At 52.7% G+C, this 13,034-nt stretch overlaps 1 protein-coding gene across 7 annotated transcripts in view; it reads right to left on the reverse strand.

Annotated features, from left to right (window-relative positions):
• Positions 1-12,387, reverse strand: part of ZNF512B (zinc finger protein 512B) — a 36,862-nt gene extending 24,475 nt beyond the window's left edge. For 2 of the 7 annotated variants that reach the window (XM_019510076.1, XM_019510075.1), the window contains exons 1-7: positions 11,417-12,387; positions 7,455-7,534; positions 5,262-5,390; positions 3,121-3,293; positions 2,708-2,958; positions 2,225-2,296; positions 450-581 (exon numbers count right to left, since the gene is read on the reverse strand). In XM_019510076.1, coding sequence (XP_019365621.1) covers positions 450-581; positions 2,225-2,296; positions 2,708-2,958; positions 3,121-3,293; positions 5,262-5,390; positions 7,455-7,534; positions 11,417-11,531 — 952 coding nt within the window. In that variant the 5' untranslated portion in view covers positions 11,532-12,387. Of the gene's footprint in view, positions 1-449; positions 666-2,224; positions 2,297-2,707; positions 2,959-3,120; positions 3,294-5,246; positions 5,391-7,454; positions 7,535-11,416 lie in introns of those variants that run through there. The other 5 variants (XM_019510074.1, XM_019510070.1, XM_019510071.1 and 2 more) reach the window with 4 other exon arrangements.
• Positions 12,388-13,034: the final 647 nt, after the last annotated feature.

Below are 13,034 nucleotides of genomic sequence, written 5' to 3' on the forward strand. Positions count from 1 at the left end.
GGGGGGGGGGGGGGGGGGGGGGGTTGCCATCCTCTGTAGCAGGGGGCATGGCCCCCTGCCTAGGCTCTCTTGAGCATATATTAATAACCTTTTGCAGCAGCAGGATGTTGGCTGCCGTGGTCCGCCTTTTACTTATGGCGGGTTGGGGCGTGGTGTCTTGAGTTGTCAGGGCTGCCGGTAGTTTTGCTAAGAGGTTAGAGCATGGATTTATATAGGATGGTTTCGATAGGGCTGATCCTGCCTTGGGCAGGGGGCTGGACTAGATGTTGCCTCCCTTCCAGCCCCACTTATCTACGATTTCACGCCTCCTCACTTCTTGCTCAGGCCACCATCTCACTGACTTCAGCAAGGGCCTTTCCAGAGGAAAGACGGGCCTCTGTCTGACCCGGTTTCCATGCAGCGGGGAATCCTCGCACGCTTGGGCTCGGCACATTTCCCATGGGCCTGACCTGTTGGAAAGTGCGGAGCTGCCTCCTTTTTCCCGCCTCCTGGAGGTTTCTTTTTCAGCTCATCCATGTTGCTGCTCCCCTCCAGCTTCTTGGCTCGATGTGCTTTTGCTTTGTCCTCGGCTTTTATGAGGCCTGAAGAGGGAGAGGGCGCTTTTAAAACACAGGAGGATGAACCTGGAGCGGTGCCCGGTTTACAACAGCGGGACTGGAGAGAAGCTGTTGGAGAGAAAGTAATCTGAGCGAGCATCATTTCCTGGGCAAAAGCCCTGTCACCCACAGGCAGAAGCACCCCAGAAGCTGACGGTAGGGCACGCCACTTCAGGGCAAGGCTTTGAGTCAGCAAGAAGGAGCTCTTGATCATGACGGGGGAAGGCTGGGGAGTGGGAAACATCTTCCTGGAGCCCAAACGATCTTGAACGAGGATGCGGCTTGAGAAGCATCAGGTATTGGAGCGATGTTTCCTCCAAGAACCCAAGCCAAGGGCAGCCTGCCGTTCTGGGCTGATACCCAGGGAGCCCCCAGCCCTTTCTGGTCCCAGGCACTGGTGCTATGAGACGGCGAGACTGGGAGAGGGCGAGTGCCAGACACAGATCCCACTTTGCTCTGGGTCGAAAAGGGATCAGCAGGCAGCAACCTGCTCGCACACACAGGCAGAGGGAAAGGGGTGCAGTTCACCTTCCTCCCTGGTCATGCTTGTATTCTCCCCCCCCATCTGGTTCACTGCTCAGAGCACTCTGAGAGCAGCTTTTCTCTGCTTTCTCATCGCTGAAGCTCTGTGGGGGAGGCTTTTAGGTCCAAATCCCCCAAGGAAAGGGAGCAGGATGAGATCACGCTCCATGCATGGCAGGGGGCCAAAGGCTCGAAGGCATGGCCCCAGTGTCGTCACAAGAAAAGCAGCAGCACCGTGGGATGCCCCTTGATTGGGAGCATGCAGAAACCACCCCAGTGCATGCAGTTAGCAGGCTGACCTGCCAGCCCAGAAATAGGAGGTGCTGGAATAAATACGCAGCAGGGGCAGAGATGAGGGCAGCAAGATCTGTTGGCACTGAGGTCCGGCTGGCACTCATAAGTTTTGCCAGTGGAGCTATATCAGCATCCCCTTGCTGGTGTGGCTAAGCAAGCAAAACGTGCAGTTGGAAACAGCTGTGTTGACAGGAAAGGGCTTCTCCCAGCTGGGCTGACAGCATTCAGGGAGGCCCCATGGGACATCTCTGATGCAACTATAGCAGCAACAGCTCTGAAATGCAGACAAGCCAAAAAGCACACTCTGGTCCAGGATCTTAGGCTGGAGAGGTGCGTGCATTTTTTGTGCAAGAATTTGCAGGGTATTTTTACACGAGACCTGCCAGGAGAACCCCATCTAGGAACAGCGCATGTGCGATGGGAAATGTGTGTTTGTGAGCACAAGGGCCTGAAATACTCTTTAATCTCCGGGCCTGATGATTTGTAAACCAGGCTCTTTTGTGCCACCGGTGACCTGACAACTACCTGCTGGCACCTGAAGAAGGCAGCTCGAGGGGGCTTGAGAATCTGGGGGTGGAGTTAGGAACGGAGAGGCAGCCACATGAGCCCACACTTTGGGCCTGGCCCACTGCCCCACGCTGGCATGTTGAGTCAGAGGGGATTATCCCAGCCCAGGCAGCGGTTGAGATCTTATTGTGAGATCAACTCATAAAAATGCCTCTCAGGGCAGCTCCCTGGGGAAGGAACGGATCATGCATACCCGGGTTTGCAGGAGCTGGGGCACAGGGCTGGGGAGGAGGTGCCGCTGTTACCTTTCAGTCCAAACGTCCCTGAGATGGACGGTTGCTCCCCGGTAAATTTCTTAGGGGTTTTCTGTTTCCTTCCTGACTCGAGAGAGAGAAACAGAGACAGAAATTTGGTCAAATAACTATATTGCAAGAGCGCAGTGAAGCACATGCAGAGTGCGGAGCCTGTGGCAGGAAGCGGGCAGGAAGGGACTGGCCTCCCTGCTCCCCTCCGAAGGCTTCCACCCTCCTGGGATGAAGCTGCGATGGAAGGGCATCCCTCAGCTGCTCTGCTTCAGGGCACTTTACCCCCCAGAAAATAGCAGCTGGGGTGGGGAAGTCTGCTTGGCTCTGCTCTTTCAGCCCTCCAGAATGATTTTTCTGGGGTTCAGTGAGGTTATTGTCCATTGACGCTGGACTAATGGAGATGAGACATTTGTTCTGCACCTGTGCATGACCCCCCCCATCTCTGGGTGCATGAAGCTGAGTAGCCCTGGGCTCTACTCTTACTGTGCTTCATCCTCTCGGGGTCCTCCTCCTGGAGGGCTGCCTGACCTCCCTGCTGCTTGGGGTCCTTGCAGCTCGAAGACTTGCCCGTCGGGGTGGCTGCAGCCACCGCCTCTGCCGCCGCGATCTGGAACTCCTTGCTCCCACGGCCCGCCACCAAGCACTCGCCGTTTTCAGGGGGCTCCCGGGCAGCCACCTTCTCCATCTTTGCCTGTTTGGGATGGATGGTTGGGGAATCTGAGCTCTCAGCAGGTCTAGGGCAAAGCATAGAGGGCTCGTTGAAAGTGGAGTCCACAAACCAATGCTGCCGACGCCTTTGCCAACCCAGCAGGAAGGGAACTGGGGGCATCTCCCTTTCTCTCTCCTCAGCCGTCCCCTAAAACTACGGCCCAGAAGCTACACCACGTGGCCAGTACCTTTTTTTGCCACTGCTCTTGCTGAGAGACTTCTGCACTTTGTTTTCGGCTTTGCAGGCCGGGACCGGCCGATCCAAGTGGTTCCATAGCCGGTGCTTCTCCAGCTGGGTTTTGGATGTGAAGGCAGCTTCACAGTAGGGGCAAGAGTAGGTCAGCTTCTCCGAGATGGCGCCCTGCAAGGCAGCAGGGAGTCACATGTGCATAGACGTGGGAAGGGGAAGATTCAAACATGCAAGTTTGGAGCAAAATGAATCCCCTGGGTAGGTGGGAGGGGGCTGGACAACATACTTCTGGGATCTCTGCAGTAGGCACATTCTGGAGCTGCCCTGCACCCATCCCTTTGGACATAGGGCTGGGAGCTGTCAGTGCAAAGACTGTGCCTAGTGAACATGGCAGGCAGGAGCTAATAAATCGGACACCCCCCTTTCAATGCATGTGGATTCCACGCTTTCAAACAGCCTCTCTGCTTCCTGCCAGCCACCCCTGCCAGAAGCCAGTAAAGCTTCGTCAAGTTTGAGCACTTAGGGTTCAAATTAAATAGAAGCCACCTGACAACCCTTTTCTATGATGTCTATGATAGAACAGCCCATTGGGTGCCTGCCAGGGGAACAGTGCATGAGCTCAGAGAGAAAAGGGGCCTTTCAAGGTGTTAAAACAGTCCAGGGCATGGGTCGCACCTGACTGCTTGTTTGCAAAGTGCCTGGTGCAACCTGGGCATGGCTGCAGCATAAACCATCATGAGCTCAATTGCCCACCCGCTGTAACGACGTACTTTCAGCACCGACTGCATCTACAGTAGTATCCTGATCCCCTCAGGGTAACATCTATTATACGTCTCCCAGCACATGGCCTGCACCCTCCTCCCCTCTCTGCCACCTGTCCCTGGGTGTTTGAAGATTATGCCGCTCTCCCATCAGAGGTGAGATCGTCTATTCCAGGAGGGCCAGTTTTTTGTGGAGTGGATGCTTGCACCCGTGTATATACAGATGGGGCCACTTAGATGAAGGGGGCTGCCAAAACCCCCCAGCTTTTCTGGATATGGGAAATTCTACTGAAATGAGGCATTTTTTTTCTCTCTTTCAGACTATTGGTATTTTTCCCACAGTAGCTCCAATCATGTTTCTACTGCAGGAGCTTTGGGTTTTATGGTTTAAAAAGTCCAGATCATTTAAGATTTCTGGACCTGTGGCTCTCTCCATCCGTTGCTAAGCTGCTGAGGGGAAAGAAAAGACAAGGGGATTCATACAAGGATAGGAGAAAAAGAGTCCTGGACAATGTCTTTGGTTCCCTCTAGATGAGCTGCAGAGAGCATTGGTGAAATGCCACTGATAAGTTGGTTGTGAAACAACCAGGGCACTCCATGATTTTTCTGTGCATCTCCAAGGAGTTTCCAAGAAGGTGCTGATATTTGCAGGATCCAGACGGCTTTGTGTTGACAGGGGGAAAAGGGTCCAGGATAGATCAAGTGTGGCTCCCCCATGCTAAGAATGGCTTGCACTTGGCCATCTGCAGCTTGGTTTATGGAGTCAAGGTCCAGCCCTGACAAAACTACAGCCCAAGCAGCTGCACTGAGCTAGCAGTGTGACCCTGTCTCTCCATCGGGGCAAAGATCAAGTCGGGGTCTGGCATGTGTTCGCTACGCTTGACCTAACTGGGACCCCTTTCCCTTGTCCTGACAAGGATTCAGCCACTCCTCCATGTTCTTCCTGAGATCAGCCCAAAAGTAAAAGCCAGCCAGTTACAGAGCTTCAGTGAATAGAAAATCACTGGTATTCAAAAGTGCAGGGGCCATTACCATCAGGCTGTGAGAGGGAAAGCCCTCTGGAGAAATCCCCTCCGACAGCTGGCTGAGCCTGCAGTTATAGGGAGAGATGCTGGTGGCTGGGCCAGGGGATGTGGCAATGCCCTAGCTCCTTGTGCAGCTTTCTCCCCAGGCAGTGGCACTAGAGAGAGATGGGAATTCAAGACAGGGCTGGAGGCAAGTTAGCGACTCTAGGGGAAGGTGCCCAAGATGACCCAGGACACTTGTGCAATATGGCAGTTGCATTGATATCCACCCACAAGGGTCTGTGAGAAGGGAAAGGGGGCCCGGCAAAGCAGAAGGATCAGCAAAATCAAACACAAACCTCTGTCCTTCTTACCCCTTGGCAGCGCTGGTAGTGGTACTTGAGGCCATAGATGCTGGGGAACTCCAGCCAGCAGCCTGAATTGGGGCACTTCACCCTGGAGTGGGCCTTGAACTCATCCTTCCACTGGTTCATCAGGGTCAGCTGGGAAGAGGGGACAAGGCAGATGCAGTTGAACGGGTACCTTGGAGCCCGTCAGTCCCTGATTCCACCCCCCACGGCTTGGTACTAGGGCTCAGCTTGGTGCCTTGGCCATGTTGAAAGGCACGATGATGGAGTTGTATCTCGCCTCTCAGTCCTCTGGGGAATTTCCCTCACTGCAAATGAAGTGCTTTCTGGCCCGGCTGGTGGCATAAATCACCCTGCAAGTCAGCTCTGTGATTTAACTGCCCCACATTTCATCTCGCCAGTAAATTGCCTGGCACCCTCCTCCGGTGACAAATGGCTCCGAGTGCTGTCCGTGCCACGGTGCTGAAATCAAACTGTTCCATTTCCCCTGGAGAGAAATCACTGCTGCCCCAGGCAGCCTCCTGGGCATGAAACCAAATCTGGTGGCGAGCAGGCCAGTAGCTGGGACCACCGCGGGGGAAGGGCAACTTTGCTGGGCAAAATACGCTGAGATCCCACCTTCACGGCATGACGGTCCAGAGGCAGCTGAACAAGGGCTAGGAAAGCGCCCAGGGCTTGTTCTGGTAATCATCCCCTCAGGGGCGTCTCCCGCTGGCCACTCAAACCACTTGCTGTCCACAGTCTCAATCATTAACTCTGTTTCCTGTCCTGGCGCTGATCAATCGGCACCATACATACAGGCTGGGAAACTCCCCTCTTGTCAGCACGGAGGTGGAAAAGGATCTGGGAGTCATTATTGACTCCAGGATGAACATGAGTCGGCAATGTGGGGAGGCAGCTAGGAAGGCCAACTGCACCTTGTCGTGCATCCACACATGCACCTCAAGCAGGTCCAAGGAGGTGATCCTCCCCCTCTATGCGGCACTGGTCAGGCCGCAGCTGGAGTACTGCGTCCAGTTCTGGGCGCCGCACTTTAAGAGGGATGTGGACAGCATCGAGAGGGTCCAGAGGAGGGCCACTCGTATGATCAAGGGACAGCAGGGTAGGTCCTATGAGGAAAGGTTGTGGGACCTGAACCTGTTCAGCCTTCAAAAGAGAAGGCTGAGGGGGGATCTTGTGGCCTGTTATAAACTGGTTAGGGGGGATCAGCAGGCACTGGGGGAGTCCCTGTTCCCCCGAGCGCCGCAAGGAGTGACCAGGAACAATGGTCACAAGCTGGCGGAGGGAAGGTTTAAGTTGGACATCAGGAGGCGCTACTTCACGGTCAGGGCGTGGTTGGATGACTACCTTACTGGGGTCGGTTGACCCCAGTACTCTTTCCTGCCATGGCACTGGGTCGGACTAGATGATCTGCTCAGGTCCCTTCCAACCCTAGAAACTATGAAACTACGAATTCTCACCCAGCAATCCCCCTGGTGATGGAGCCCATAGCCAGACCCAACACCATCCCCATAAATAAATAAAGCCTCTATTCCACCTGTCAGCATCACCCCCACAAACATATACAGACACACATGCACATTATATATATATATATATATATATATATTTATATATACACACATATAAACACACACAGACATGCATACATATTGCACGTACACATATTATATATACACACACACACACACACACACACATATACATATATATACATACATGTAAACACACATACATTGCACCCGGTTTTCCAAAGGGCATGGACCCAATTGTACAGACAGCGACAGAAGCAAATGCAGAGCCCTGCTCACCTGTGCAATGGGGGTGCTAGAGCATCTCTGGGTCCTGAGCTTGTGGGTGCCCCGCATGTCTAGGGGCATGCAGGGCCACTCAGCCCTGAGCAGGGGTCATCTCACTGCACCAACAACTCACCCACGGGACGGGGTGGCTGTCTGAGGGAAGGTGAGTTGCTTTAAGTGGACTCAGTCACTGCAACGCCCTCATTTCTGAGGCACATGCACAGACACAGCCCTGCTGTTCTCGCAGCAGCTGAGCGGACTCAATTAGCACAAGAGCTCCCACAACAGCTCCTGGGGTGTGTGTGGGCATGCACTTTAATAGGTGCTTTGCAGAGAGCTGGATGGGTAAGGGAGAGAGGAGGGAACAACTCCCAGTGTGAGGGGGACTGGGGGTGCTTACTGGGATGTCTTTGAGCGCCTGGTTCTCTGCCTTGGGCCGCCCTTTCTTCCTGCCTTCTGTCTTGTCGCTGGTTGCGTTTCCTGCAAAAAACCACAGAAGATATGACCCCACTCTCCAGGATCCAGTCCAGCACTTGGATTTAGAGTCCCTCCCCCATTACCAGTCATGTCCCAGCTCCTCCTCCTGACAGGCCTGTTGCTGTCCCCCGCACTCAGAACCTTTCCAGAGGAACAGGTGAGATCTCCTCTTCCTCCTTTCTCATGTTGGAGGATTCCGGCTTAGCCAGTATGCTAGAGATGAGATGGGTTCCCCAAAGGCAGGTGTCAAAGCAGACAGCCCTGCTGATGCCCTTCACTGCAGGCCGTGCTCAGTTTGCAAAAAAAAACACCGCTGGGTTCAGCAGAAGCATTTACTTACTGGGAGGGGGGAGGCAAGCAGGCCACAATTGTGTCTGCCTTGCCTGGCTCTAATGCTGGCCACCAGTTCCCCATGCTGGGTGAGACAGAGCTGCTGATGTGCCCTGGAGTTTCCCGGGTGCTTCAGCTATCCAAGTGCATGCTGACATAGCAATGTGCAGCCTGGGGCCTTGCATTCGTACTGCAGGAACCATTAACTGCTCAAGGTCTTGGGCATGAATGCGCCATAAAACATGTCCTTTCCTGTGCCCTCTCGCTATCCCAACAGGCTTCCATGGCTTAGCTGTCAGGTCAGCATCTGTGTGTTACAAACGTCATTTGGTGTCACTGAAGGCAGCTGTTGGGTGCGAGCACAGCTGTCTGCAAGAAGGCAGGGGCAACTGGCAGAGGAGAAACAGAGCAAAAGCCAATTTCTTCCTTGTGTCAAAGGACTTTCTTGCTACTGGATTGTGCTGCTTCCTTCTTTCCAGCTGATGCCCTCCAGCCACTCCTGCAGCCTCCTTCTTACTCCCCAAAGGTGCTGCCAGCATTAAAAAAATAGGAGTTGTGTTCCCCTTAATCTTAAATATCACACAGCAATAATAATATACATGGAGGGCATCTCCTTCCTGATGCTCAAATCTCTCAGGGTCACATGCTGCTCACAAGCAGGAGGTTGTGAAGAGGTATCTTGGTTTTCTCAATGGAGCTACAATCCCCCTGTAATGACATGGCTCGAGGATCCAAGAGAAATGCCCACCAGCATGCAACCTCAGGGCCTTAGCTGAGCCTAGGCTACGACACTGAGTGAACGGAGGGTGCTCAGCCCCTCTGACTATCACAATTTATCAAGTTGGGCACCCCCAAAGAGAGGCCTGCAGCAGCAAAGAGCTGTAGGCATCATGTGCCAAGTTGTTTAACAAGAGGAAATCAGGGGATAGAAGAAGCCAATCATTAGCGTTTTCTGCCACGAAATTAGATCTTCTCGGCCATGTTGCTGCACCAAGCAAAATCCTGCACCTCTGCCGGAGGGAATTTGAAAGACACTTGGGGCATATATCACAACCCGCCGTGTTTCACGCAGGTGGGAATCTACCTGTCCAAGACCCTGCCTGCAAACGTCCTATGGGCGGCTGCTTGTAGCGAGAAACGATGGCAGTGATGCACGCAAACCCCGCACCGGAGCATGAGACCCGTGTCACATACAAAGCCACGTGAGCCTTATTTTGAGGGAAGGAAGATTTTGTGAGGAGCAGCAACCTCTTTGTATTACCCCTGGAGAGAGATATTAGATGGTCTTCCCCCTTCCTCAATGTGACAGAGGTAGTACGTGGGAGTCAATTTAGCTCCAGAGCAGCTTGAAAAGCTGTGCACTGGAAACACTTAGTACGGTGAAGTGTCATACCTGGATTTAATTCAAGGGATGGAAAAGGCAGGTTCTCCTGTTAAATGTTCTGCCCAAAGGGAAAGTGGAGAGTCACTCGCAGAAAGACAGGAAAGGACCAGAAGAAGGAGACACTAAGATGCAACCAAGGAAATCCCGTGCTATCAGCTGACACGTCCAGATCCAGCCAGTGCAAGAGTCCGGCTGTGAAGCCAGCTTGAGGGCTCTTGGCACGACCGTCACCATTTCTATGAAGAGCTCCCTACACAAACTCTGGCCTAGATGAGCTAAATCTGCAGTGCTCTGCCTGGCGCCCCAGCTAGCTGGGGGCAACGCAGCATCCAGCAGACAAGACGGTTTATTGTTTAACTTCTAGTGCCCTGAAATCTTGCCAGCCGGCTTGCTCTGCTTTGATAGATAGCCGTGAAAGGGTCCTTCTGTGATGTTCAAGCTACTAGAGACACCGCGGGCCTGTGAGGTTGTGTGCTCTGTGCAGCTTGTAGTACAGGATGCAGCTGTAACCCCCTGGAATATATAAAAGGGCGGCTGCAAAGGGAGCAATTTGCCTTACAAAGCTGCATCTCTGACCCCCTCTCAGGCAACCCTGCTGCTGCAGCAGATGCCCACAGCTGCAGCACTGTGATCAGAAGCCAGCTGGCAGGACCTCAGGGACCAGGGGCTGTTCAACAAGGCTCATTCCCAACCGCAGATGTGTTGATCGAGTGCAGTGGGAAGATGTCCCGGCACATGCTTGCCCATCAGAAATAAAAAGCAGCTTGGCTTTGTGAGACAGCACAGCCTACCCTGGCTGCTCAAACAAATTAGGAGGTTTCCTTTCCATACCTGGTAAAGTTCCCACAAAAGTTCTCTGCTTCTCAGCTCTCTGGTTGGTGTCCTGCCTTTCTTCATTGCCTTTAAGGTGCCCTGGAGCTATTTTCCTAGCTTTTCTATTCACCGTGACACCAAGAAACAAGTCTCCCCTGTTCACATGACTCCAGGGGCTGGGGCTTTCAGAGGAAACACCACCCAATATTGTGAGACTTGCAACAAACTGGCCAGTCAGCCATGCTGCAGACCCCGATGCTCCTTCCTACCCAGGGAGGACAAGCCCTGTATGAGACAGCTGCTCTCTCTCTCAAACGCCCTGGCCATACTGCAAAGCATTTCAGACTGAGCAACCCTATTTTCCTAGAGAGCGGCCCACGCAAAGGGGCTAAATCCAATCCCTCCATAGTTATTTACCAGGGAGGCTGATGCTGCAGTCCTGCTTGATCTGGCGTGGGGAAGCACCGGGCTCTTACACGCCTGCAGAGCATGACCCCAGCTCTGAGAAGAGACAGCCCATTGCAAAGTCTATGCAACAGCAGGTAACAGTCAGGCCACTTTCCTTTTCATGGAGGCGAGGCACAACGCTTTGGGCAGCTTTGACAAGGCATCCAAAGCTTCTCATGGTCCAAAGCAAAAGTGCTCTCCCTTTTCAATGGAGCCCACAACCTCCAGCCCAGACCTGGCTCTCTGGAAGTGCTGTATCCCAGCAAAGTCACTGCTGGAGAGGACCTTCTCCCTGGCCCTGCAGCCAGCTGGAGCTCACACCTGGGAAGCTATAACACCCCACAGACCTCTCCCACCACCTGGAATAATTAAATGTTTTCATTCCATCATGTTCATTTAGTCCAGGAAGTGAAGGAACTCAAAGAGGAGATTTTTACTGGAAAAACTTTGGTAAGATCTAATACAGCACAGAAAAGACCAAAAAAAAAGTATCTTGTGGGCAGATTTAGTTCATTCCACTCAGCTCCAACTAAGACGATGCTGGAAGCAATTATATTTTCATAATGAATTATTTTCTACCTCGCCGCAGCTTGAGTGCTGGTGCAACAGGGCTGCACCTTTGAGTGTCTCTGACACTTTCGTGGAGGGAAGGGAGGGAGGCCAGCCTGCGTCATGGCGCTTCTCCTCCTCTATCCCACAGGTCCTTCTCCTCTCAGCATAACTCTGCGAGAGAAATGAATCCAGTCCCTTTTCCATTTCCTCCATTAAACATCCCTCACTGGGAGTCTTGGGCATGTTGCCGGTGCCTCCCATGCAACAAACCCCTCTTGGCTTGGAAGGCAGCACCTCCCAGACCCAAAGCTCCAGCTCACTTGAGCGCTGAGAAACGAAACCCCAACCCCAATCCTTACCCAGCTTGGAGAGCTCGTTGCTCGGATTGATCCTCATCTCTGTCCTGCTGCTGTCTTTGCTGGCGCTGGTTTTGCTAGACTTCTTTCCGCCTTTGTACGAATAGGAATCTGCCATCTCTGTAGCAAGCAGAGAACACGCGATAAGACGCGTGCAGCAGAGAAAGCGTCTGCTGAAATCGAGAAGGGCTTCTAGGGTAGTAGGCAAAAAAAAACAGAAACCATTAAACAGGACTAAGCATTCTCCTTGAAGGAAGCAAGAAGTATTGCTAAGTATTTGTTACATGGCTGAGTGCTGCTACAGACATGGCTGAGATGCCACTTTCGTGATAAGACCCTCATGCTTATATGTACAAGAGTAAAGACTTCATTAAAAACAACAGGCTGGATTCATCTGAAGAAATAACAACCAAATGGCTTTTCCCATTCTCTTATTTCTCCGCTTTCATTAAAAGAAACCAAAAAAGGGGGAAAAAAGTGAGTTTTAATGAACAGATCGAGTGATAAATTTGCAATTTTCACTAGTAATGGGGAACTGTTATAAACCGAGAGTTGTTAACGCTATCTCAGTTCTCCATATTAATAATTCACTTTGGTTCCCTGACAAATAATGAGCATCAGAAACAATCCAGAAGGGCCCAATTTCGCTCCCAAACTGCCATTGAGTCCAACGGCGGCCAGATTCGTTCTTGGAACGGCCGGTTGTTGCGGTTCTGGTCCGAGTCAGTTCTGAGCACTTGCAAACACGCTGCAGAAACACTGATGAAACGAACGGTGGGAGGGACACTCGGTGATCACAAATGGCATAAGTGTAAGGACGTGGGTTGCTATCTGCATGGCAAGCACAAAAGCAATGACACACCGGAGCGATGAGCTCTAGAAGCTCCTCTTGCTTTTACTATGGTTGAGCAGTCTTGTCTTGTGTGTAACACTTGCTAAGTGGGCTGAATCCCTGGTGATGGAAGGTGGCATGTGACAGACAAGCAGGCCTGCCGTGGACTGTAAAGACCGATTCCACAAACTTGGGCAACTCCACCCTTGGTGGGATTCACCTGAAGTCCTCAGGGCTGGGAATGCAGTCTGCACCATCGGCCCTGACCTTGGACTCGGGTACGCTGTTTGGGCTGAGTTGAGAGGTCTGAACTGCGGTCCCGCACCGTGCTACGTGGGGGTTTCAGGTGAACATGCTGCAAACCACCCCCAGCTGAGAGAAGTGCGCTTCCAGGCACGTGGGGTTGCACGGCGGTTGCACCACCACATTCAGAGGTGGCTCCTTCTCTTCCTCTCTCCCTTTGTTATTAGACAGATCCCTGGCTGAGACTAGGCATTTTGCACATCCTTCCATGGGACAAGATCTGAACACTTCATAGACAGTGACCCATGGCCTTGGCAGGCTGGCACATCCATCCCGCAGGAACACGGTGCTTTGGTGACTTACCCGACAACATCTGGCGAGTTGGTGCCAGTCTGGGACACAGAATCCCATGTTCCAGCCCTGTACATCCTGCAGCCTGCAAGGACACAGGAATGCGTTGCCAACTTTGACTTTTTAGGGGTGTTAAAAGAACTTAATGATATGCAAGAAGTGAACAAGAACAGCAGAAACAGAGGCAGCCTGGAG

The sequence above is a fragment of the Gavialis gangeticus genome, unplaced genomic scaffold, assembly GCF_001723915.1.
Source record: "Gavialis gangeticus isolate Ggan-Ray unplaced genomic scaffold, GavGan_comp1, whole genome shotgun sequence".
NCBI lineage: Eukaryota > Metazoa > Chordata > Crocodylia > Gavialidae > Gavialis > Gavialis gangeticus.